Raw genomic sequence first — 27,300 nt, forward strand, 5'->3', positions numbered from 1 at the left:
GTTCACCACTTTTGTCTGTGCATCAATTTGTGGATGGTGTGCTAAGATGAACTTCAAATCTATCTTAATCTTTTTCCACAATGCCCTCCAGACGTATCCAACAAACTTACTATCCCGATCTGAAGCTATGATTTTGAGAAGACCGTGTAATCTCACCACTTCTCAGAAAAATAATTCTACCACATGAACATCATTAGTCTTTCTACGAGGAATGAACTGTGTCATCTTTGAGAACTTGTTAACCACCACAAAAATAGAATCATGTCTTCTTTGAGTCATTAGTAAGCCAACAACAAAGTCCATACTAATATCCTCTTGTGACCTCTCTGGTACAAGCAATGGCTGATTATAACCCTATATTTTGTTTGGTTCCTTTTGCCAACTAGCATATTCCATAATTTTGCACAAACTTCTTAATGTCTTCTTGCAATTGTAGTCAATTATAGTTCTCACTAACCAAAGCAATTCTTTTATCTCAACCAAAGTATCCAGCTAATCCTCTGCTATTCTTTTCTCTGATTAGGTTCTCCCTCATGGAACTCCTTGGATGCACAATTGGCTACCTTTGAATAATAAAATGTCTTGGATTATAAAACCCAACCACCTAGTCCTAACAAGAGTAACAAGTTATATGCAAGCTCTCTAGACCTCACCAAAATCTAGATCCTCAAGATAAAAACTCTTGTGTACCTTAATCCCAACAACTTCAATCTACATATCTATTAGCAAATTTTGCCTCTTGCTTCAGGCATCTCTAGCCTTACTAGACTTTCCACTCATGTGCTTCAAAGAAAAAGTGTAACTTTGTAAAAACTCAACTCATTTTAAATTTCTTTAATTCAACTTTCCTTGGTTATTGAAAAATTGTATAGCTCGATAATCAATTAACAAAAAAACTCTTTAGGCAAAGATAATGTCTCCACTTTCTCAATGCATAAACTATAGCATAAAACTCCTAATCATAAACAAAATATTTTCTATCAACATCATTTAACTTCTTAATAAAATAAGTAATGGGTTTACCTTGTTGACTTAAAACAACTCCAATGGTATTTCCATTAGCATCACAGTCCACTTAAAATACCTCATTTAAATCTAGAAATGTCAAAACATGTCGTTCTATAACACTTCTTTTCAACAAATCAAAACTCTTTGTTGCTTTAACAATCCACTTAAACTCTTTTTTATCCCCTCTCGTTACTTCAATTAAAGGTACACATTTACTACTAAAACTTATGATTAACATTTTGTAATAGCTAGCAAAGCCATGAAAAGATCTTACCTTAGTAAACTCCTTGGAATATGCCATTCAAGGATAGCCTTCACTTTTTCTAGGTCCATTTTAATTGTATCTGTGAGGAAACAAATCCAGGTAAACTAACACCTTCACAATGTGCACTTCTCAAGTTAATCAACAACTTTTCTTCCCTTAGCTTCTTAAAGACCCTACGCATATGTGCATTATATGATCTTCCAATGTCTTACTAAAGATCAAAATATCATCCAAGTAATCAATAACAAACTTATCAAAAATTCTTTCAATATCTCATTCATGAGTCGCATGAATGTGCTCAATGCATTAGTTAGCTCAAACGGCTTGACTCACCACTCATACAAACCCTCCTTTGTCGTAAGGTTGCCGCTAATCCAACTATGGTGGTATCCAGTCTTCAAATCTTTCTTCGTGAATTACTTAGCTCCACTAAAACAATCCATAATGTCATCCATCCTTGGCAAGGGGAACCTATACTTGATAGTAATCTAATTGATAGCCCAAAAATCTATGCATGTCCATTTTTCTCCATTTTTTTTGGTGCTAGTACTGCTGGTATAGTACATAGACTCAAACTCTATCAAATCAACCCCTTCAACAACAACTCTTGCACTTGTTTGTTTAACTCTTCACTCTATTGAAGTCATTCTATGGGTTGCCTTCTTTGGCAAACTGGCTACACAAATCAAGTCCATTTGATGATTTATATTACTTATTGGTGGTAATTCATTAAGTACATTATCAAATACAATATCTTAAAGCTCGTCCAACGAATTTGCAACTTCTCAAGGTACATCTTCTACTTCCTCGTCAGCTTTTGGAATTGAAGCAAAACACATATGCTCATGCTTCATGCATTCTATAAACTTCCTTCCATCAACGAAACATGTTCTTGTATTACTACATAAGTTTGAATATGTTTTCTTCAATGGCCTTAGCTTGTGTTTGACTCCATCCTTTTTCCAAGAATAGGTAATTGCATACCTATCATGTACAGCATGATGATCAAATTGTCGTGGTCTCCCTTACAACAAATGACAAACATCCATAGGTATAATAACCCATCATGATAGTTTCCAATTTTGAACTGTACCAGACATTGTTTTTTGACCAAAGCCTTGGGATCCTTTTGCAATCAAGTAATTTGGTAGGGATTTGGATGCTTCCTTCACTATAACCTCAATTTATTAATCATTTCCTTTGAAACAAGATTATCAATACTACCACTATCATTAATGGCATTACATACTTTACCATTACACTTACTTCTTCTGTGAAACAAATTATTCCTTTGCTCGGGTTCCTTCTCATCATTTAGCAAGGCCCCTCTAGTGACAAGGACCTCTCGTCTTTCAACATCTTCAAAATGTGAAGACTCGGAATCCTCCTCTACATGTGCAACTTGTGCATCCCCCTCTGGTCTCCTATTTTGTCCTTCCTTGATGTTGAGGACACTCATAAGCTCCATGTCATTGCACTGGAAACACATTCCATGAAAGCCTCCTCTTCTCGATCTTTTTCCTCTTTGATCTTCATTATTTTGGTCATGAGGACAATAAGAATTATTTCCCCTCTGATTTTGATTGCTACTAGAAACATCATTCTTCTCTTGATCCTCATTTTGGCCTCCATAAGACCATCCACTAGGCCTTAACCACGACCTCTTCCTTTTCACTTGCTCTCAAGCTTCTTGTTCAATTTTTCCTTATACCTTCAAAACAAATTGATATGCATCTTCCATGGTAGGAATTCTTACCATTATCAACTCTTCTCCAATACATGGCCTCCAGCCATTTATGTAATGGGCAACTTTCTCATTGTTGGCTTCAAAATAGCTCATTCTAATAAGGACTCGATAGAAGTCTTCTATGTACTCCTAGATAGATCGTTCTGCTTGCTTCAACCCATGCATTTTCTTCAGCAAATCAAACTCATAGTCAATAGAAATAAACTATCTCTTCAATTTTTCCACCATCCAATCCCATCTTGTTATCTTCTCCTTCCCTCTTCTATTTCGCTCCAATTGAACCTCTTTCCACCAAATTTCAGCATGACCTTTCGTCTTGGCCTTTGCAAATCTAAACCCCCTCAAGATCGATTTCATGCTCAAAATACTATTCCATATCATTGATCCAATCAATCAACTCTTGTGGATTAAGATTTTCAGAAAAATGTGGAAACTTCAATTTTTAGTCTCTTTCCAATCTTAGAAATGACCCTCAAAAACATGGCTTCATCAAGATCCTTGAACGTTTACTTCTCTTCTTCAAACTGTCATTCAAATTCATCTCATGTTATCTTTTTCCCTAATATGGCTCCTCAACACAACTCCTCTTGCAGTGTTTATATTTTGTCTCTAGAGGACTCTAAAACCCTCTTCTATCACAACAGTGATTCTTCCACCACAGTGCCTTCATGGAGGCATTTTTCCACACTTATCTCAAAGACCCACAACCGTGGTCCTGCTGCAAATTGTTTCACATTCAAAAAAATTGTAGACCGGAACTTCTGCTTTGATACCACTTGATGAAGGGTACTCCCCTTACTAACCCAAACACATGAAATACAATTGCAAGAAACAAAAACACATGCTTTCTATTATCTTCAATGAAATGATATTGCAATATTCAGAAAAGAACATATTACAGCCACAAGGGCATTTACATTGCAACAATTTGCAAACTAGAGCCACCTTATGCACAATTAAAACTGCCCTAGTAAGTCCTATTTGTCTTCTTTATATTTGGAAGTTTAACCACACTAAAAGTTTCTAGAAATTGCAAAACCTCCCTCTTTTGAGGTCAAACACCTTTAAATAAGAATATGTTGGGAATATCCACCAAATGGGTTTTTGCACTCATTGGAGCATTTGAAGGGATTTTATTTTTTCACCTAAATTAGCGCAACTTTGAGAGGCCATATCTTGTGAACCGTATAGCCAATTTTCTATTATAACCATCTTAGGGAAACCTCTCAATTGCAATCTACAACTTTGATTGCAAAGCACCATTGTGGAGAAGTTTTGACCTCCCTTTAGAGCCTCTAAAGCCTTCAAAACCAAGTTTGAAGGGTTTGTACCACCTCGTCAAAACAAAAAATCCAATATTTTCAAAACCATTTGATCTTGTCATGAAACTTTACCTGCATGTATTAACAATTAGAGGATGATAGATGGTACTCATGTTGAATTGAGAGCCCTACAACTTGAGTGAATCCTACTAGAAGGTGCTCATTAAGGTATGACAATGATTGTTTATGATTGACAATGGCATGTCCTTGAAGACTATGTCCAAGATGTGTTGTGCCACACATATTATCTAAGGTGAACTTTGGCAAAAAATAAGGCATCATTTGTTAGATGATCGTCATTCACCAAAATAAGTTGTTTACCACTAAACTTAGGAAGCCCCCAATGATAAAATCCAAAGAAATATATACCCAAGTCATTTTTAGAATAGGAAGCAATTGTAGGGATCCCAGAAGTTTGATTGTCTCCCTTTATTGTACTAATTCTCTTCACACTCAACCATAAGAGATTTGGCATCCTTCATTTGTCCCTAAAGAAGTTTTGCATGGCCTAACTAATATTTGAGTTGGGAGTTATTGCATAAATATATAGTCATTGTGTTTCAACACTCATCCTAGCCACTATAGTGAAAGGATCTTGTTCTAATTGTTTAACACTCAAAAAACTAGGTATCAACTTCTCATTCTAAATGAATAGCCCCCATACAAGTTGGTACAAAAATTAAGAAATGGAATAGTGAACCATCTTCATACTTACAGGAAAGTGCAATAGCCACTACATTTTCAATGTCCGTTTTATAAGAAATATCATAATTAGAACCTAGTATCTTAAACACCCACTTACATTGTTCAGTGAAAACATTCTTTACTACAAGAAATATTTAATTATTTGGAATTTCTAGCCCAACAAAGGATGTCATCATTGAATGACTTGTAGAATTCTCATCGTCTCCTTTTCATAAGTACATTTAGCAAAATTTCACCTTGTCAATTGCTTGCTAATAAACGCAAGTAGTTAACCCTCTTGCATCGTGATAAAACCTATACCTACCCGCAAGGCCTCACACTCTAGGGCAAATGATTTTCGAAAAAAATGGCATTGCTCAAACTTGGATGGAATAGGATGACTTAGGGCATAGAAGCAATTTTATATGTCCTCATTCCACACAAAAGAATATCTCTAAGCAACGACGTGAGACGCTCTGAAATTTACAATAATTCCCAACAAATTTCCAATGATATCCTATCAAGACAAAGAAACCTCTGAATTTCTTGAAGTTTGAATTTGGACCTATCTTGCACTGTAATATTCTTTTGGATCCAATTTCACACCCACTTGTAAAGCAATTTGACCCAAATACTACACCTATTGCATGGTAACAAAACTTGCAAAACTCTAAATTCTAAGAGGTAGAATTTAGCACATGTCATAATGGATGTGCAAAGGTAGCCTTTGAACACTTGATTCCTACATTATCAAGTACGTAGATCAAGGGTTTGGTGCAGGTGCGGCTGTGAGTGCCCATGGAGCAAAGTGCAAATATGGGTTCAAACGAGGCTAGGTGCACATGTAAATGTGCACAAGGCTGGGTTCACTCTAGGTGCGAACCTAAACCTATTAATAGTATATTTTTATAAAGATTAATGTAGATATCACTTTTTCCCACTACAACCAAAGGTGGTGTTTCCAATTTAACAAAGCCCAAGACAGACGAAGAAATCCTCTAGTAGGGATGTCAGAGATTGAGAAGAGAGTAACCATAGGTGAGTAAGCCTCAGGTAGAAATCCCTCGCCATTCACATACACAAATCAGCAAAGTGAGTGTTTTTACTAAGCCCTGGAGCAAAGCGTTTACGTCAAGCTGCATAAATGTAAATAAAATGTCAAATATATGTTGAAGCCTTATTAATGGGCATATTTAATATAATGACCCAAATATTTATATTTTAAAATCAAATATTTAATATGTTGATTAAATATATCGTTAGTGAAATGGGATCGACTAATCTATTATGTAACTCGTAATAGCACTTGTGGATATTTTATGTGTAATAAAGAGGCATGTCTCTTGAAGAGACATGTCTCTTTTACATTAGTTATAGTTATAACACAAGTAATATATCCTCAATATATTATAATGGTTATATATATATATATATATATATATATATATATATATATATATATATATATATATATATATATATATATATATATATATATATATATAAGTTAATTATTTCAAATATAATATTTTCCATATATTATTTATATATCTCATATATATAATATAATTTATCAGACAGAATTATAACATTAACATATATATTAATAGAATTTAGATTAAAATTTTAAAGATATTATATTATAATGTTTTTTAAATTTAATATGAAATTATTTTATTTTTATAGATATTTTACTTATAGACATATACATAGATATATATATATATATATAGCATAGTAATATGAGGACGCGTCCCCCCTCAAAAAAACCTCGTCTCCAAGATGGGGATGCACCGGGGACAAAGGGACATCATTTTGGCATCTCCAATGGCACCACCTGTCCACTGTCGTTCCGACGGAGATGGGGGAACATCTCGGCGTCCCCTGAGGAAACAAGGGGATAGGAATACATCCCTTAACCCCTCCAAGGGACGGCTAGGCGTCTCCCATCCACTTTAAAAAATTAAGTTTGAAAAAATGTAACATTTTTTAATGTCTTGCGAAGGATGATTAGAGGCCTCCTTCACTCCATTTTGGGCCTTGGCATTTTGTATGTAGTTTTTCTTTGTTTTGATATATGAACACTAAAAATCATATTGACTTTATGTTCCTCAATGTAATCATCTTTACAATGATTAATGAGATAATTCTAAAAATTTGATATCTATGATTATTATTATTGTTGAATCGAGTATTTAAAATTTAAATAATTATTGTTCAATGTTCAATGTTCAATGTTCTACTTTAATGTTCAGTGTTCAACTACAATGCAATCTTCAATTATTTAAATTTTAAAAAAATAGTATTTTTAATTTTACATCTTTATCTCTTATATTGTTATATATTTTTTCATAACTAGCATTTTAAGTACCACATGTTTAGTATTTAGTATATACACCTCGACCTCCCCCTCCTGTCCCCAGCTGTTGTCCCCTGTCACCCTCCTACTGTCCCCAAATTGAGGCCTCTGTGTACCCCCTACTCAAAAACTTGTCCCCACATCTCCCAAGGCAATGTAATTAATATATGTGTGTGTGTACAAATGTATGTGTATATATATTTTTATTTTTATATGTATCTATACACACGTACCTGAGGGCAAAAAGAACTCTCATACCCATGTACCGAGATCTCATACCCATACCCATACTGGCAACTTAGCTTGATTCGTTAAACTCTAGAAGAAAGAGGGAGCATTGATCAAGCGAAAGGGCATCACCAAGGACTCAATGACCTTTGCGTGTCCAAAAAGTTGTTTTGGAATATCTTTCCCTTGAACTCAGATTTGGTGATAACCTAATCTAAGATCCAACTTCAATAAAAAAATTGCCCCAAAGTGTGTCATTTATTGAACTTGTTGGCATAGATACTATAATCGCAATTGGTTCTAGGTCCATTGGTTGAGCCTACCTCAAAATAGAGTGAGAGGTTGCTTTTGCCAAATCCCTAGACTAGGCACCAGAGCTTGCCTAAAAAAAAGGTGTACCCATTCCATAAGCACAAACATGTCATATAAAAATGAGTAAATAAAGCAAATAAAGCAACAAACTGCAAATCAAATCAACATTTGTTAAAGAAAGGATCTAAAGGAATGAAGCCCCCTTCGCCACTTAATCTTCAACCTATAACGAGCCACCCATTTTTGTCAATCCTAAAGAACATCCCATGGCCCTTATATATACAAGATCAAAGGGAACCTTGGACATGCATTTTGAAACAAGTTTCGAGAGATTGTCAATCAATACATAGCAAGATGTATAACTTGTGTTGTTTATTGAACTTGTTGGCATAGATACTATAATCGCAATTGGTTCTAGCTCCATTGGTTGAGCCTACCTCAAAATAGAGTGAGAGGTTGTTTTTGCCAAATCCCTAGACCAGGCATCAGAGCTTGCCTAAAAAAAAGGTGTACCCATTCCATAAGCACAAACATGGCATATAAAAATGAGTAAATAAAGTAGATAAAGCAACAAACTACAAATCAAATCAACATTTGTTAAAGAAAGGATCTAAAGGAATGAAGCCCCCTCCGCCACTTAATCTTCAACCTATAACGAGCCACCCATTTTTGTCAATCCTGAAGAACATCCCATGGCCTTATATATATAAGATCAAAGGGATCCTTGGACATGCATTTTGAAACAAGTTTCGAGAGATTATCGATCAACAAATAGCAAGATGTCTCTATGCAAATGGATTGACTTTCAATGTTGTTTGCTTATCATATTGGAATCAAATCATAAAAGCAACTAATGAGGCTCCAAAAGATGCCTCAATGCAAATGGAATGGCTTCAATGTTGTTCACTCACCATATTAGAAATAGAGGTAAAGTTTGTAGGGGAATCTTTAAAGCCCATAAGGGATTCGTAGACCAAAACAGGGATGTCTATCAATTCCACAGATTTGGAAAAGTGGAAGAAATCGGCCACTGATCACTATTAATACAGTGACCACTAAAAGAGCAATGATTTTGAGAATGATGGAGTATAAAGGACAGGTGAAGGATGTTGAATTTCATGCTAATGATCTCATGATAGCCTTTGAGGAAGTAGACCCTCTAACATTTTTCAACTAATAACAAACAATGCCAAAAATTGTAGAGCAGCTAGGTTATTGGTTAAGGAGCATTATTCACACATTTTTTGGAAACTAGATGGAGATTGTTGATGTATAGCATTAGTTGAAGTAATGTTAATGTTTATGTTTTATGTGAATCCTGTTCTTCAGATAAAATACATATATATACACATATTGAATTATTCACGTAACAATCTGTGTAGTTATTGGGCTGATGTTATGAGAAGGCTATTATCATTATCAGGGGACTCTATAGTCTGTCGTCGATTACAAAAAGGTTATGTGTGTGTTAGTGAACAAATTGTACTCCAAAGAAATACATACAAATTAACCCCAAAAGCCCAAATAAGAAGACTAAATATGCACTTACAATCGGGTCACTTCGCTATTGGAAAACGTAAGTGCCCTCTGAATTTATCCAAGTATAGCTCCTCGTCTATAATTTACAATGAATTCACAGAAATACAAATATGGATGCTTTTAACCAGAAAGTGCAAAAGGTAGACAAACATCCACTCGTAAACATGACGTAGATGTGAAGAAATTGATTAACTAAAAGGAAAAAATAAGCAAATGATACAAAGCTCATTTACTCATTCATTACATTAAAGAAGAAATGCAGAAATAAAGAGGAATTGTTCTCTCCAAACACACGAATAACAAAGCCCAAAGTCTTAATAATAATCGTGGCAATAACTGTATGCATCAAAACTGCATTTAGAGACAATTAAGCTAACTCAAAGATTAACATTAACTAGAAAGCTAATGCACAAACCCAAAGTTCTGGTATACTAAAACCCTCTTCCTCTAAAAGTAACAAAACAAAGAAAAATCTACCCCTTGACACACACTGATCATTCATTCAGAAAATTATATATCCTCCTGTAGCACTAAATCCACAGAAAAATACAATCCCCCTCCTCTACATTATAAACAGAACAAAAAAGAGCAGAGAACTCCCCCTCTCAGAAGCCCAAAGTCTACAGAAAAAGGTAATCTCTCCCTTGGCAAAAAACTAGAACCCCAAGACCATGTTTCTGTGGTCTATTTAACAGTTAGCCATCCTCGTAACCATTCAATTATATAACTAATTCTTGAAAAGGGATGATTTTGGATTGATAATCGAATCAAGTCTTTCAGTTTTGTCATCTCTTTTTCTCCACATACATATAGTGACAAGTGGCTTAGTGAATATTCTTCGTGTTTTTTTGAGGGGACTACTTTAGTCCACATAACTGCCATTCTATACACAAAGGCACGATACTCATCAAGACATTGCCTTCAATATTTTGCATAAGATGTTTTGTATGATGACCCCCCATGTCTAGCTTCGTGGCTTTAGTGTCAGTGACTTATTTTACTCTAAATTTCATAATTTCCCATTCATATATGCCCCTCTATAATACCTGTCATCCCACTTTGATGGTCGGTAGGTACTTCAAAGTACATGACCATAATGCTCAAGCTATACACCCAAATTTGTTTTAGCTATTGTTGGACTAGATTGGCATTCTGTCAAATATGTGTAGGCAATGTTTCTGTGACCTCTAAAATATACAAAAGGCACTAGATGGCTTCACAAGGTCTTTAATTGACTGACTTCCTCTTGTTGTAGACACTACCATTCTTAACCCGATACACATACCTTTTGTGCTTCGGTGATGCATGAACTTCCTAATATTTCATCATGCATTATGTCTCCTCCTTGTTGTCACTGCACAAGATAGGTGCTATATTTCCATGCACATAGAGCTTTTTTAATGTTTATCTTGATCATATCTTATTCCCATAATGGACGCCATATTCAGCTAAGTGTGGTATGAAACAAATGCTTGAGGCATGATTCAATAACCAACCATTTTGTTGGTTGCTCCTCCTCCTATGTCGCTTTGATAACTTTGGTGCCCTAACGTGTCTCTCAAATGGAGTTCCACAACTTACCCATGAAGTTGACACACGTATCCATAGCCACCGTGGTCTGCAATTCATAGTGCTTTACTTATGCCTCTACAATGAATCCACTGCATTTATACGATCTTCCTTTTGTCAACTTTGGAAAACCTCCATCTTCTATATCGACGCTTACACATTCATCGTGTGTGTATAGATTCAAGGGACGAGGGATCAAGTATTCTGTCAAACACTTCACGTATATCAACCATGTGCAATTTCGAGATGATTTTTGGCAATAAATATTCTTTCATGACTGGTTCATGCTTGTCATACAAAACCATATCACGGGAGGACATCTGAGATGATGCCATGTTTCAACACTACTTTCTTAGGCTCAAGCGTGTGAGGAACATATTTTTAATCCCAAACATTATCAATCTAAACTGAGAAGTGCCCAATAACTCCTCAAATCTGCATGTACAATTTCCATGTGTTCATCCGTAGCCTTTACCCTAAAGACCTAAGCTCACCCTTGCCTTCATTCTTTTATGATTGCGGCTCACATGCATGTCGGGTTTGAGTTCCTTTATGCCTTGCATATATGAAATGCGATCTTCAAAATCTAAAGCCCTTGGATCAAATTATCTCCACAACCCGTGGCTCTTCATGGACAACTGTCAGGAGCTTCACCATACTTATTCAAAGCAAGATAGTGGGTCACTCAACACATACCTGCTTCAAAACATTATGTCAAATGTGATATTTGTAAAATCATGGACCACGAAATGTTGCACAGGAAAATTTCATTAAATATTTGATGATGGAATGACTCGTGATCATTATGACATATGTTTATCGGCTTCATTTGGATTTAGGTATTTGCGTAACTATGCTAGCTGATATTTTCAAATGGTATATGCATAACCCAAACTTGGAGTACCTACATATTCAAATTGTTAGGCTATGCACTAGATACAATTATACCCCTTATTTTTATTCATTGGGGTTTTTTGAGCTTAATCCAAAACATTTCAACCACACATGCGAGTCGTCAAATTTGAAATCTCTTGCATCTGAAGATGATTTCTTGTTATCCACTAGCATTTGACCATATGCACATCTTATATAGTTCTCATTGATAACTATTTGACAAAACAAAGTTTTGAACTGGGATTCTTTGATTCTAAATAAAACCTTCAATTGAAGAATTCTAGAGGGATTTGGCACCTTGGATCCAGACTGATTTCTGGTATTGAGCCTTGAGGTTGAACTTCTGAACCAACGAACTTGCCTTTCAATCTTCTTCTGGAAGTTGTGTTATGGCAAAGTGGGACACCAAGACTATTGGATGCACTTTTGAAATGGTGAACTGAACCTTGAACTTTAACCGACCATTTGTGCTCTTAAACCTGTGCTTTGAACTTCTGAATTTGATTCTCTGAAAACGAGGCTGCGCTTTTGAATTAACGAACCTAGTCTTGAATTGAACTAAACCTATGGGAATCATGATTAACTTCAATATAGATACCCAAACTAATCTGAACTTGGGGAAAGTTTATTAAGCCATCCCCAACCCAATCTGAAATGTTCCTCTGAAATAACAAATTGTGACTTCAATTCTGAATTGTTGAAGCAAGATGAATCAGAATAAGCCATTGAACCAGCATGATAAAATTTAACCACTTCAAACCACTTCTAACCACTTTGAACCATTGTTCAAAGGAGTTCAAGACCATAAATTGAAAATTTTAATTACTAGGTCTATATGGGTACCAACAGTGTGAAAGTTGTTTCATTAAACAAACTAATGTTTAGTCATGCATCCGTAGAGGCATGACTCTACGGAGACATGACTCTCCACAGTATTATATATATGCCAAGCAAATCGTCAGGACAAATATCAATCCACAGCAATACAAGTCCCAGCAATCTGCCTACTTCTCTCTGCAGGTTAATACATTCAGATTTGTTGATTCTCCATTGGTGTTATAGACTGAAGATCAAGATACATCGATTGTCATTCAAAGACCAAGATCTGCATCTCTGTTTCTGCAATCGATCAAGTAAGGATATTCATTATTGTTCAAATCTGTTATAATAGTTTTATCTACAGAGATCTCTAAAACTAACAGTGGTGTTATCCACTCACTCTAACTTATGCTACAAAGAATAGGCATCACAACTGATTGGATCAAAATAGGTGTCTGTTGAGGCTGATGACATCAGAATATTCATCACCAATTAGTAACACCATATGCCACAAGGCATGTTCAAAAAAAATCTCAAATATGGAGTTGTTAAAGATGAGTGAACCAATAAGGTTTATTTCTAATAAACATGTTCCACTTATCAAAAAAAAAAGTTAGTTTCTCATAAATTTTGATCTTCTTATTTTGATTTTCATACAAGTCGCTAATACCCATTTTGCCTCAAACAAAATTGACTAAAAATAACTTTGTGAAGGTTCATGTGGCATTTTTTAACATAAACATCAACCCAAATAGGTCCAATGGAGGTAATCTAGCACTTAAACGAGTAGAAAACATTAAGAAGATGATCCTAGATGGACATTTGATGGGATCATATTAATATCTTCTCAAATTTACTAAGCTTGTATTGAGTATGATCTATTAAACTGACATAGATGGGTTTTTTTTGCAAAGATATGTGATAGCGTTGACTCAATGATTGAGAAAACAAAAGGTATCCTAAATGCAAAAGGGCAAGATCTTTAAGAAACTTACACAAACTACACAATGAATAGAAATGGAACAAAATGACCACTCCACTACATCTTGCCTTTCCATTGAGCTACAAATATTACAGTGTTAAGCTCCTTTGTGTGTCAAGAAGAATTTACCATAAAGAGATACTGAAATCAGTCAATGATACAAAGGCACATTTTGTAAACTCTACATTGATCTTGACATGCAAGGTGCAATGAGGATTGAGTTCATGGATTTTATAAGATCCAACTAGTTTAGCATTGATGATCAATGCTCATAGTTGGTGGAACTTCCACGGCCAATCATTCACACACCTATGATTCTTTCAATAAAATCTTATTGTAGGTTTTACAACAAGATCTTTTAAGATGTCTCTATGCAAATGGATTGACTTTCAGTGTTGTTTTCTTATCATATTGGAAACAAATCATGAAAGCAACTAATTAGACTCCAAAAGATGCCTCAATGCAAATGGAATGGCTTCAATGTTGTTCATTCACCATATTAGCAATAGAGGTAAAGTTTGTAGGAGAGTCATTAAAGCCCATAAGGGATTCGTAGACCAGAACAAGGATGTCCATCAATTCCATAGATTTGGAAAAATGGAAGAAATCGACCATTGATCACTATTAATATAGTGACCCCTAAAAGAGCAATGATTTTGAGAATGATGGAGTATAAAGGAGAGGTGAAAGATGCTGAATTTCATGCTAATGATCTCATGATAGCCTTTGAGGAAGTAGACCCTCTAAACATTTTTCAACTAATAACAAACAATGCCAAAAATTCTAGAGCAGCTAGGTTATTGGTTGAGGAGCATTATTCACACATTTTTTGGACACTAGGTGGCAATGTTATCCACTCACTCTACCTTATGCTACAAAGAATAGGCATCGCAATTGATTGGATCAAAATAGGTGCATCTTGAGGCTGATGACGACAGTATTTATCACCAATTAGTACCACCATATGTCACAAGGCATATTCAAAAAAAAATCTCAAATATTGTTGAAGATGAGTGAACCAATAAGGTTTATTTCTAATAAACATGTTCCACTTATTAAAAAAAAAAATTAGTTCTCATAAATTTTGATCTTATTTTGATTTTCATACAAGTCACTAATACCCATTTTGCCTCAAACAAAATTGAGTAAAAATAAATTGTGAAGGTTCATGAGGCATTTTTTAACATAAACATCAACCCAAATAGGTCCAATGGAGGTAATCTAGTAGTTAAAGAGTAGAAAATATTAAGAAGATGATCCTAGATTACATTTGATGGGATCATATTAATATCTCCTCGATTTCACTAAGCTTGTATTGAGTATGATCCATTAAACTGACATAGAAGGGTCTTTTTGGCAAAGATATGTGATAGCATTGACTCGATGATTGAGAAAACGAAAGGCATCCTAAATGCAAAAGGGAAAGACCTTTAAGGAACGTACACGAACTACACAATGAACAGAGATGGAACAAACTGGCCACTCCACTACATCTTGCCTTTGTATTGAGCTACAAATATTACAATGTTAAGCTCCTTTGTGTGTCAACAAGAATTTACCAAAAAGAGGTATTGAAATCAGTCAATGATACAAAGGCACATTTTGTAAACTCTTCATTGATCTTGACATGCAAGGTGCAATGAGGATTGAGATCATTGATCCAACTGGTTTAGCATTGACACTCTTCATGACAATTATAAGATCAATGCTCATAGTTGGTGGAACTTCCACGGCCAATCATTCACACACATAATTCTTTCAATAAAATCTTAAATGTAGGTTTTATAGAAAGATCTTTTAAGTTTCAGTCATATTCTTTATATATATCGAGAGACAATTTTTTTCTTAATAGGTTGCTATTGAGTTTATGATCGCTGCAAATGTATTAGCACCACTTGTTGTTTTTATGTGTTTTCCAAAGGCAGCGATCTCTCTCTTATTTATATTGTGTATGAGACAAGGAAAGCCATGTGCCTTCATGGAAAATGTCTATTATACATATCTAATTTCCATGAATTATTATTATCTCTCTCTCTCTCTCTCTCTCTCTCTCTCTCTCTCTCTCTCTATATATATATATATATATATATATATACATTTTATTTATTTATTATATCACACATGATATTAATTATATATATGTATATTTATTTATTTATTTGTTATATCTCACATGATATTAATTTTATATATATATATATATATATATATATATATATATATATATATATATATGTTTGATAGTTTAATCTCATAGGTTTATCCGATTAAAGCTACCAAACATCAACACTCACTCTTAGCTAAGGAGGATGAACACAAGATATAATATTACCTCAATGTAAAATCAGAAATGGCAAGTTTCAAGGATATCTTTAATCAAAAGATATCCCATTTAGATATTGTTTGGCCTCCTGAATGTCAAGTCACATGACATTCACCAAGTACTTTGAATAATGGCCTCTTGAACGTCAAGATGCATGATATTTACCAAGTACTCTAAGTAATGGCCTATTGAACAACAAGTCAGAAGATATTCACCACGTACTCTGAGTAATAGCCTCCTAAACATCCAGTTGCATGACATTCACCAAATACTCAAAATGTTCATAAGGTATGTGCACATGTATCCTCAATAATACTTAACATATGAACATTCATGGTCTATTTAAGGAGCTTAATTAATATCATGATCTGCTTAATCATCATAAGACATCCATCATTATAGAAGATTGAGTTATTGTAAGATTGTCACCTTCCAATAACTTTAACAAATACAAGTGATAATCATTTGGAAGTCGTTGCTTCCTCATAATGTACACAAGGCCCAAATAGTCATGAAATAACACTCATGAATCATAGTCCTCTAACTGCTACAATTTCTTGATCACTAGAGAATCCATCTCGACATGGCCTACTCTCTTTGAATCAATACGACCAAGATCATCAAAAGTTGACTAAAGTATATCCTCTACTTGCTCCCTCTCTTTTTGAGGTTGCCTCTAATGAAGTGTCAGACTCTCTAAATCTGATATCAATCTTCTTCCTTTTTTTTTGCAAAAGCATCCCTAGAGAGAAAGGAAAAGATCAAGGCAAATAGATTTTATAGTACGTATAGAAATAATGATAAATGATCAAATTGAAAACTATTCTCAAGAAAAAATACGTAGCTTAGTATTCTAGAATAGAATTTCATCAACATCCTTCTAGATGTAAGTTGTCTCCATACTACTCAAGACCAACCTGCAAACCTTCACGAACCGGTTTGTTTGTTGTACAAGGAATGGAGGTTTCACCTTAAGGGACTATCACTAAAGTCGCTTTCATTCTTCTATGTGCTGATGAAATATGGGATATCCAATTGATAGCAACAAGACCTTAGCATGAGAGGACACTCAACATTAGGAATCACTTCAACATTACACAAAATAAATATTGACAAGGTTCCTTTCCAACTTCTGTCCTTGACAACCTTAGGAGAAATTATGATGATGCAATCTCTCAGCAATTGATATTCTTGCAGTAGCACAAAACTTTAGGACAATATGCCCAATGTTAATTGAAACAATATCTACAAGCTAGAAATGTGTATCAATGCTTGTTTTTTAATGGGGGAAGCTCTTGGTCCGTACAGTAGGACCCGGTGTTGAGTTTGATCCAACTTATTGATGTCTATGCTGAAAATTATTATTTTGTTAAGGTACGTGATTGTGACTCGTGCTACTTCACACTAGTTTGCATGCCTTGTATTCACCTTTTAATGAATGTTTAACCTGCCCCAAATCTTCCAGTCAAGTACACACAACAAAGAATCGTGGCTAAGATTGTGGAATATGGCCATCTACCGAAACACCATTTTGAATTTTCCACGTCACAAGTAGAGAGGATATATGCAGATTGCATGGAATAACTTGGCACTATGTGTTAAGGTTATATATACCATGTTAAGGAAGAAAGATTGTTGTGTATTATTTGTAGAAGGTCTGTCTCACTCTTTCTCCAATTTACAGGATTGATTTTGTATCTTACTCCCCTAAATTCCATTTCTTACCTTCGTGTCATTTAATTATCTCCATCAAATGGCACACAAACAAAAACACTTATTGGCATTCTTTCTTGTTTTCACTCCCGAGCACACAAACACATTGTCTTCACATGCTTTGAACTCTTTGTACATTTTCATCACTCCTCACAGAATTATGGGCTTGTACAAGAACCCATCATGTTCAACAAGTTCAACTTCATAGGAAATTTTTGGCCTTGTATGAGATGGAATGAGGGGTTTTCAATTCACATAAGTAAACGACAGATATGTTGTTTATTATATCAACAATATAACAATTGTCAACTTGTACGAAACTTTCCGCATGTGAATCATAATTGGTAAACGAAATGTTCATTGATTCTCATTTTTATCTTCTATGAATAGAATAGCTGAAATTAACCTCTGAGAAATTTTTCACATGTGAATCACAATTTCCAAATACATTTCTGAATCAAAGAATGTTAAACACATGATTTCCCCATCACATTATTCAAGACAAAATAAATAATTTCCTTGTCCCTTCGTAATAACATCGTAAGCAGATTGCTGAATGCCTTTAATTGCACTTGCAGTTTATAGATCTCTTTTTCTTATCATTTGAATACCACCAATTTGAATGTTTTATATGCTGCATTTGCATGTTCTTACACTCCAAAATAGGTGACCAGATATATCCTCGATTTTAAGTACTTGACCCCTTTCTTTTTCTTACATTTGCAGCCCAACTCTGATACCATGTTGAATTTATGATCACTGCAAATGTAATAGCACTTCTTGTTTTTAAGTGTTTTCCAAAGGCAGCAATCTTTCTCTTATTTATATTGTGGATGAGACATGGAGAGACTCTATTCATTAACACATATTTGTTTATTTATGAATTTAATATAGTGATAATAATTTTAGAATTTTATATATACATATAAAATTTCCATGGATCATTATTATATTAATCTCTCTCTCTCTCTCTCTCTCTCTCTCTCTCTCTCTCTCTCTCTCTCTCTCTCTCTCTCTATATATATATATATATATATATATATATATAATCTTCAATAGTTTAATCTGATAGGTTTATCCGACTAAAGCTACCAAACATCAACATCTCTAAGAGAAATTGAAGCATATACTCCTCCGTCCACTTAGTAAAGCTCAATCAACTGCTCTCAAAAAAGGCAGTGGACTTGGTAGTATGTCCATTCAAACTTAAGGCTTCTCTCACACAATGTGCCTACAAGAGTAGGGACACAATGAACTAACCAAAATATATTGACTTGGATGCTTCCACTTTACATATTTTTGCACTTGATGTTGATGAGGAGCTAATGCTAGTGGTTCTTTTAATTTACCAATACTTAAAAATCTAATATGGATGGTGATGATATTTTTGAAAAACCATAAGATGATACTTGAACAGTGATAGTTGATTGTTGACACTTGACATTATTACTTTTTAATTTAAATATATTATAAATATCATGCAATTAGAGTTTGATGAACTGGCATTGTACTATTTTTAATTTTTAATGGCATATTTTTTGTTATAAGACATATGATGCTATGTCTGGTATTTTGAACTTTATTAGCACTGCAAATATGTATAAATTTATGATTTTTATATGTTTTTGTATTGATGAACCCAAAACCCAACCCCAACAACAATTAGAAAGAACCCAAAAACCAAACCAAAACCAGAACAGTGAATTAGGGTAAACCTAAAGAAAAGAGAGAAGTTGCCTTTCTCTTGTTCTTGAATGCTAATTATACCAGACATCTGTCTAATGCCCGAAATTCCAATCACATTCTTGGTCACTCTTAACTTGGTTTTGATATTACGTGTTCACCCTCTATGTTCAACAACTTTTTTTTGCATGGTTGTGCAATTAACTAGCTAGGGTTGATTATTACTGTCTCAAAAAAAGCTCCCCTAGCACTGATAAATTTGATAAATACACAAGATGAAGCGATTAACAAAAAAATGATTACTCAGATAATAGCAGTACGATATCTCGTTACTAATAAAACAAGCGATATATATATGCAAAAGCACTCCACATTACCATCTCAACCACCAACATAGACAACCCAAGCATCTAACTTCTGATTAATAAAGCTCACACTATTCTGGTACATATGGAAGCACACTAGACAAAGATCATAACCTTTCAGATGTATGTTCTTGAACAAAATTAAATAACAAATGGGAGCTTCTCAAGGAAGAGAGAACATGTATACATGTTTCACTCACCCATAATGAAAATACAACAAACGCAAAGACTTTTAGTTAAAAATCAGAAAGTGAGAACCGCTGCCCACAAGTGCATCAACATGTCACAGACTGATAATATGCCTCCAGAAATTTAGAAATCGCCATTGAACCTGGAATTGGCTTTCCACAAAGTGTCAGCATTACCCCATCCTTTTGCCCTAAACTTGGATGGTTGCAACCAAATAAACAACTACTTCACTTGAATCTACTCTCGAACCACCTTTTCTGTTGTTTCTAATACCAACACCATACAATAGATTCATTACTCCTATGTTGTTGTACCTTCTCAAGTCATGCTGGTTCTTACCATGAGGGAACCACCTTGTGATGCATCTGCAGTTGTGACTTACCATATGGACTCAACATGTTCTCCGTGAGAAGAAAAAACATCTTTTGTTTTTGGTCATTTACAATTGCAACCAAGTTACCAAGTATTCTCTTGGTTACAATTAGAGATTAACTACAGTTGCAAAACGGGCATATTCAATTGTAATATGAACAGAAGGAACTCATGGTCCAAGAGATTACCAATGGGAATCCTTTTAATGCAAGAACTTTAAATGGGAATATGGAATTTATTTCCTAACTAAGAGATCTCTGTCACAGACAGGATTCTACAAAACAATGAAAGTTCTGATAATATGATTCAATCTTGCAGTGATGAAAATCCTAGAAAGAATAATGATGTTGACTCGGGAAAAACATGGTCATCACCCATGGCAGTAAGCACTAACACTGGCTCATCATCAACTATGTTCAGTTATTGAGAACCTTACTCACTTTCAACAGTAAGTCGCAAAAGAAATTCATCAACCTCTTCCACAAGCGACCACAGCAGACTAACTGAAATGAATTTTGAAAGAATAGTTCTTAAGGTATTCTTTCCACCGCTTTGTTCTTTTAGTGGAAACCAAAATCTCCCTTCTATTGAGCTGTCCACACTGGAAGACAGGTATATTTTATTTTCCAGCAACAGGAAAGCACTCTCTCAAAAGCTTAGAGGATTTCCATCTCACCTAATTGAGCCCAGCCAGGCAAGGCAGCCAAAAAGGCCCGAGCCAGCAGGTCAGAGGCATCACATTAAGCAAGCAAGACCAGCCCAGGCTAGTTCCCTTATTGAACAGGCTGCCTAAAAAACAAGGAAGTATGTAGTAAATAAATTAAATTATCCAAATATGACTACATGATGCTAACCTTACTTTTCCCCTTTTTTTGTTTCCCTCAAGACATTAATGCCATTCAGAATCTATAGGAAAAAATTATACAATCAAAATAAAACTAAATCATGCAATGCATGATAAGAGAAAGCATGAGAGTAAAAGCCTTTGCAGATGACAGCATACACACCTCATACTTTCTGGTACAAAAAATAACAGTTAATAGAAACTAGGTTACTAGACATAACACATTATGAAATGATTGGCAAAGTAAATGCATGGATCTTTGAAGCCTCCTGAATTTAGAAAACATGTACAATTCCATCAAATAAAGAAATACACAACATTTGCATTATCTTTTCCGACAATCCAGCTGACTTCCAATTTAGCTCTTCTTGAAAAGTAAACCCGAATAAATTAAAACAATAACATAAACCAAAAGTAGAGAGCACTACTAGATAGTATAACGTACTTTCAATCAAATGATCACCGCCCTCATTGTTGTAGATGATAGCTGCACGAAAACCAGCTGCCTGTGCATTCCGTACTTTTAAGTCAAATGTGCAGTTTCCTCTCTTAATAAGTGCAAATTGTGTGCTTGTATCTTCTCCTGGCATTGACTTGTTCACAGGAGGTGAGCATGCATCAAAAGGCTCTGTCACTTGTACAGTTCCACAAACTCCTGACTGTGTCACAAAGGAAGCTGAAAAACAAAAAATGAAAGGAGTTTTCATAAATAGTGGCAAATATTTCTAAAAAGGTGTGTATGTACAGTTAATAAAATAGAAACAGTAGGGCTTACATAATCTTCTTATGGTATCATACAACAAAGCACTAATTAAGAGGGGCTCCTCATAACATCATTACAAAGGAAACATCTTATGCTTTCAACATCGAGTGGAGAAAACTAATAACTGGTAAGCCTTCTGCTACCATGTTCTCAACCATATAAGGTATTTTTCCCATCTGTAGTACAATCCAAATCAAAGAAAATTATATGGCCTCAATAAGAATATGAATAAATAAAATACACAAGAAGAAAGAAAGAAATTTACTGTTTGCTTTGTCCAGGCCCAAGCTTACACTAAACATTAAAGTAGCCTAGATTGCAATTCCAGAGGTTGGTATTTTTTTAACCAAAACATGCAAGAATTAGCATAATTTTAAGTGATTATCTACTGTCCAAGCTGCCTCTACAAGTTTTTGAGATCTGTGGTCGCAATTTTAATATCCTGCTCCTACACATAGAAAAACTTATTTTTTTTGCTGTGGGTTGAGGGCTTGCCTCAGTCAACCCCTAGAGTGAGGAATCAACCTTGGAATTGAAATGTAAATATGTTAAGGAAAGCAAGACAAATGTAAGTATTCACCTTGCGTGTAGAAACCCTTGTCAATAAGGATTTGCAATGCTTGTATGTCGTAGATGTCAAATTCACAATGAAGGATGTAGGAAATCTCCACGAATGAAATGGATCTACCAAAACCACATCATGCAGCCATAGAAGTAAATGTGCATCAATGAAGAAGATGATGAATGCCTCAATGTAGATTTCCTCCCTTGATGGCCAACCAAATACTACATCTTGAAGAGGAAATGCTCACAAAGTATCCTTGAATCTTTGAATGTCTTAATGCTTGATGAGAATCTCCTTGCTCGAATGCTTGACTGCTTGAACTTGCACATGTGATTGCTATAATGATTGTGGATAGCTTGTGGATGTGAAAATAAGGTGTCTAGACTTCCTTTTATACTAATTTTCAGGCATGAAAACAAAGCAAGCAAACAAGATTACCTGATTATTAAATTTGATAACCTGGAGACAAAACTAGCCTTGGGATTTAAAATCCCCAAGGAAGAAGTTGACCTAGTTCGACCTGTTCCAGGGTTGGCCCTCAGGGAACCAGCTCTGAGGTCTCAGAAACTGCATTGGTGAAAGTGGAAGATATGGGGCAAAACAAAAGAAAAAGGTGATTGAGCATAAATCCATCCATGGTCCATAAGGTCGCTAAAGGATGGGAGCTAAAAGGTCTTTAACAATGAGTGCGTCTTTTATATTTTGTTTTTTGGGGTCCTTTTCGTATCTTCACTTAATATATGTTGGGTTTTTATTTTTAATTGCTTAGGATTACCCTATCGAGACAAATGCGTACCGTCCATATCTTCCAACCTAGATAGATGGGGTTTTACGGTACTATCTATCATGAGCGATGGAACTGTATTCTCAGCCCCCTTGATGATCTTGCAAGGCAGGCAAGCAAATTGGTCTTAGGGGAACCCCACTTTGATTACAGCTTTACCTATAGAATGGATGGGGACATTGTAGGGTCATTTTTTGCATGTATGATCTTAGCAAATATAAGAAAGGAGGATGTTATCAATTTGAGTAGGAAGGTTTTTGTGGGAAAGATTTTATGAAGTCTAGAAAATGTTGTTTATGGTACTAACAACAAAAAGAAAATCCCACATCATGAACTTTACATAGTAGCAAATGTGGGAATGCTCAAAGAATTGGAAGACATTGTGAGGAAACCCAAAGTGGTTTTCAAAGATACAGCAATTTTTAAAACCCATTGGGACGAAATCAAGCGAAACATCCATTTCCTCCTTCAATGCATGAAAATTACTTCATCTTCTGACACGATGTAGCTTTTCCAATACCTAAGGGCATAAAGCTATTCAATATCGGAAGCAATAAAGAACATGGACCTTGACAAAATTCATGTCATCCTACCAATTATCATTAAAAGGAGCTTTGGATCCAAGCATAAAGAAGGGGAAGAGAAATCCATGCTAATGGAAGGAAATTTTGAGAAGGAAGAAGAGTCTGATGAAGATATTAGAATAATCTATTGAAGAGAATAAGTATCTGAACTAGATATCTAACAATTTTTTATTTGTATTTACATATAGCATTATAGAACCAATTTATGATAACGTTTTAAGAACTCTGAAGCAGTTAAGACTTAAACTCTTCTATTATTTATGTCATAATCTGAACTTTTATCTCGTCTTGGGTTTATTTCCTCTCAAACTATTTGCTCCTTTTGTTTTGGGTTTCAATGAGCTTTTTTAAATATGGTTTGAGCAACATATATGTTTATTCAAGCATAGATATTTTGTTCTCAGTTATGTATCTCAAATGTATAGGTGAAGACATTAGCATATTATTTATGCTTTTATTAACATATATGTCTCTCAATCCTATGTTTCCAATGTTAAGGTTTTGCCCCGAAATAATGATAAACAGCAATAAGACGAGAGAGAAGAATGCAAAAAAAGACACAATATTATCCTAGGAAAACCCTTCCACTTGAAGGGAAAAACTCAACCACACAACAAAAATATCACTTCTATTGATAAAGATAATGTTCTCATGTACAATATTTTTTGCTTGATAAAAATATATATAAAGAATAAAGACTCATCACATTACAACCGAAGGTCTCTTCAATTTCTCAAAACAAGTCTCCTCATATTTCCAAATGCATGCCCCCATGCATAACACGTGACACATGTCTCTATACTTAATATTATTTCAATTATTATTACAAATGCCTTCTTCAACTAAAGATGACCATAATGGTTATATCGATCATTTTTCTATAAATCCCAGATAAAGATCTCTATCGCAGTTACAATCTTCAACATCTAAGGCTTGTCTCTTTATTCTAGCGGGCTTTTAGGTTTTCCTCTCTATTACTCGCTCTCAGTCTGTTGCATTCATGGTATTGTGTTGCCAACTTTCAGTTTTTCCTTTGTCCCTTATAATTGTTGGTATTCATTGAGTCTTTGTCCAAGTTTGCATATCAAGTAGTCTTTAGGTGACTTACTTCTCATTAATTCCCAAGGCTCTCACTTTGTATCTTTTCTAGGTATCCTTTGCTTTGCCTTCCCCTTATCCCTCCATGCAGGTTTCTTGTTGTCTTAATGCATTTAGGTTTTAGGTAGTTTAGGTTGGGTTGGGATGTGTTTCAAGTGTCTTCCCGATGAGAAGTAATTCTCCAATGTTTCCGAACAGCCATCTTGTACCAGCATTCCATTTCCTACGGATTTTGAACGATTGGGTTGGTTTTCCCCCTTGGCGAAGTTCAACAAGTATGTACCCGAGGAACGAAGTCACGACACTGCTAACAAACAGTACACTTGGTTGTGTCATTTTGGAAAGGTCCATGAAAGTGTAAGTCGAAGCTAGGTAGGTCTCACTCGAATCAAGTTGCAAAGGTAAAAATCTACTTTTATGAAGAAGGACAGGTTTGCGGGTTTCCAATTGCTCACTAATGGAAACAAAGGTATTCTGTTTAATTCCGATGCTAACTTGGCTAGTGCCCAATTCTAAAGTCTTTGTGCATAAGCAAGGCAAGCATGATGCTAAAAGGAATTATTTTGAGCCTGTAATGAAAGATCCACACTCGAAATCTCACCTCGTAGCCATCAAATCGAGATCAAAGGGAAGATGTCATAAACTTTTCCTCTCTTCGGAAAATGCTACTTTCAAAGGGGTTTTCAATCCCTAAGAAATGTAAAAGACAACTTCTCCGAAGGCTTGGAACATAAAAAGCTAAGTGACTTTAATGTGCGAATATTCTTCGGAAATGCCCAATAGATGCTTCCAATAAAGTCAGTTGTAGAGGTGCAACCCCGGTATATGCAAATCAAGTGTTAAGTGCTTAATGTGGATAATGAAAGAATGAAGTGCCCGAGGTACTAAAAGGACATTCCCTGCACTGCGATTCCGAATCAAAGAAAAATTGGGCTTACAGAAAAGCTGATCTGCGCTCTCCCCCACACATAGTAAGTTATCGAATGAATCTTCATTTTGGATTCTGAAGGAAACAAGGCATTTTCCACTAAACTAAAAACCTTGTTTCAGTAAGTGGCTTTTAATAATATGACTTTACTTTAGGTAAAGTAATATGGCTTTCAGGATTATGAATTTTTATGTGCATAGAAACGAAAAAATTTTAAATAGTTGTTGATCATGAAATTTATTGCAAATTCTGCCGTTATGATCATTGGCTGAACTTAACTTCGCTCATGTGATGCCAACGTTCAGATTTTTGCATCTATTTCATCAGAATTGCCTCTAATTTGTTTCCTCGCTATTTCAAACAGCTATTTATCGAGAATCACATCCTTTGAAATCATAGCAAATGGCAATCAGAGCTGCAGGTTATGATAAGCTTATAGGCCTGGAGAGTGAGTTAAAAGATTTAACAGATACATCATTCAAGTTTATGATTTAGGTGATCTTCACACAAGACTTAACTCTCAGCCTATCCACCCAATTACTCAGAAGTTGAAAGAAAGCAGATTGGTGGAAGCTGTTGGTTTTCGCATTGTTGTACAGGCTCCAAAGCTAGTAAGGGAGTGCATAGAGAGATATGATCCAAAGACAAAGCAAATTCTACTTCCTGACCAATCTATCCTCCTCTCAATCAACAAGGCTTTAAAGCAGTCTGCATTCGGCATGCCATGAAGGAGGAATATTGTGACATTGACTTCGGCTCCTCTACATCCCTGTTCAACGAGAAGAAGACCTTGAGAAGGGAGGATATGCAGAGGAACTAGTTCCAAACGCTATGCTCAAAGAAGAGCAAGATGTCGAAGACCCTATTTGGAACCAATTTAAAAAAGGAGATTTGACATCCTGGCACTGCTTCTCAGATTAAAAGGAGAGGAAATCCTGGAATTCATTGAGCACCACTTCTTCCCGGTGCAAACCATCTATGTCAAAGGTCTGTAAATTGACTAGGCCGAAATCATATGCAACGAGATTGCCTCATGGTTGAATTCAGCTAGGGGATTCAAGAAATTTTACATGTCTTGTACTTAATCTAGGCCTTGGCTACGCATCACCTATGGTCGGATCTTCCCAAAACTGAAGTCTATGATGAAAATACAAAGGTGTATGAGTTCTACCTGCACCTTCAGCTGCAGAGAAGCTATGAGGAGTATGTACAGTCAATGACACTTTCACAATGCAATTGTGTCGGGAATTTTAGGGCTGCCCTGAGAGAAGATTTTCCCCAAAAGCAATTTCAGCTATAAGCCAGTTTGGATACTTCTCCTACCTACGGACAGGTGCTTTTGATGGATTTCCCAAAAGACT

The 27,300-nt window shown here is 35.2% G+C and overlaps 1 protein-coding gene across 2 annotated transcripts in view; it reads right to left on the bottom strand.

Moving 5' to 3' along the window:
* The window catches only part of LOC149531209 (Protease-associated (PA) RING/U-box zinc finger family protein), an 88,535-nt gene that overhangs the window by 25,688 nt on the left and 35,547 nt on the right, over positions 1-27,300 (bottom strand). The window contains exons 1-3 of one of the 2 annotated variants that reach the window (XM_089811959.1): positions 22,561-23,390; positions 21,993-22,156; positions 21,663-21,893 (exon numbers count right to left, since the gene is read on the bottom strand). In XM_089811959.1, the coding sequence (XP_089668085.1) occupies positions 21,663-21,807 (145 nt within the window). In that variant the 5' untranslated portion in view covers positions 21,808-21,893; positions 21,993-22,156; positions 22,561-23,390. Of the gene's footprint in view, positions 1-21,662; positions 21,894-21,992; positions 22,157-22,560; positions 23,391-27,300 lie in introns of those variants that run through there. The other variant, XM_089811958.1, reaches the window with a different exon arrangement.

This window comes from Cupressus sempervirens, chromosome 11 (genome assembly GCF_028749045.1).
Source record: "Cupressus sempervirens isolate cs-2001-9-10 chromosome 11, ASM2874904v1, whole genome shotgun sequence".
NCBI lineage: Eukaryota > Viridiplantae > Streptophyta > Pinopsida > Cupressales > Cupressaceae > Cupressus > Cupressus sempervirens.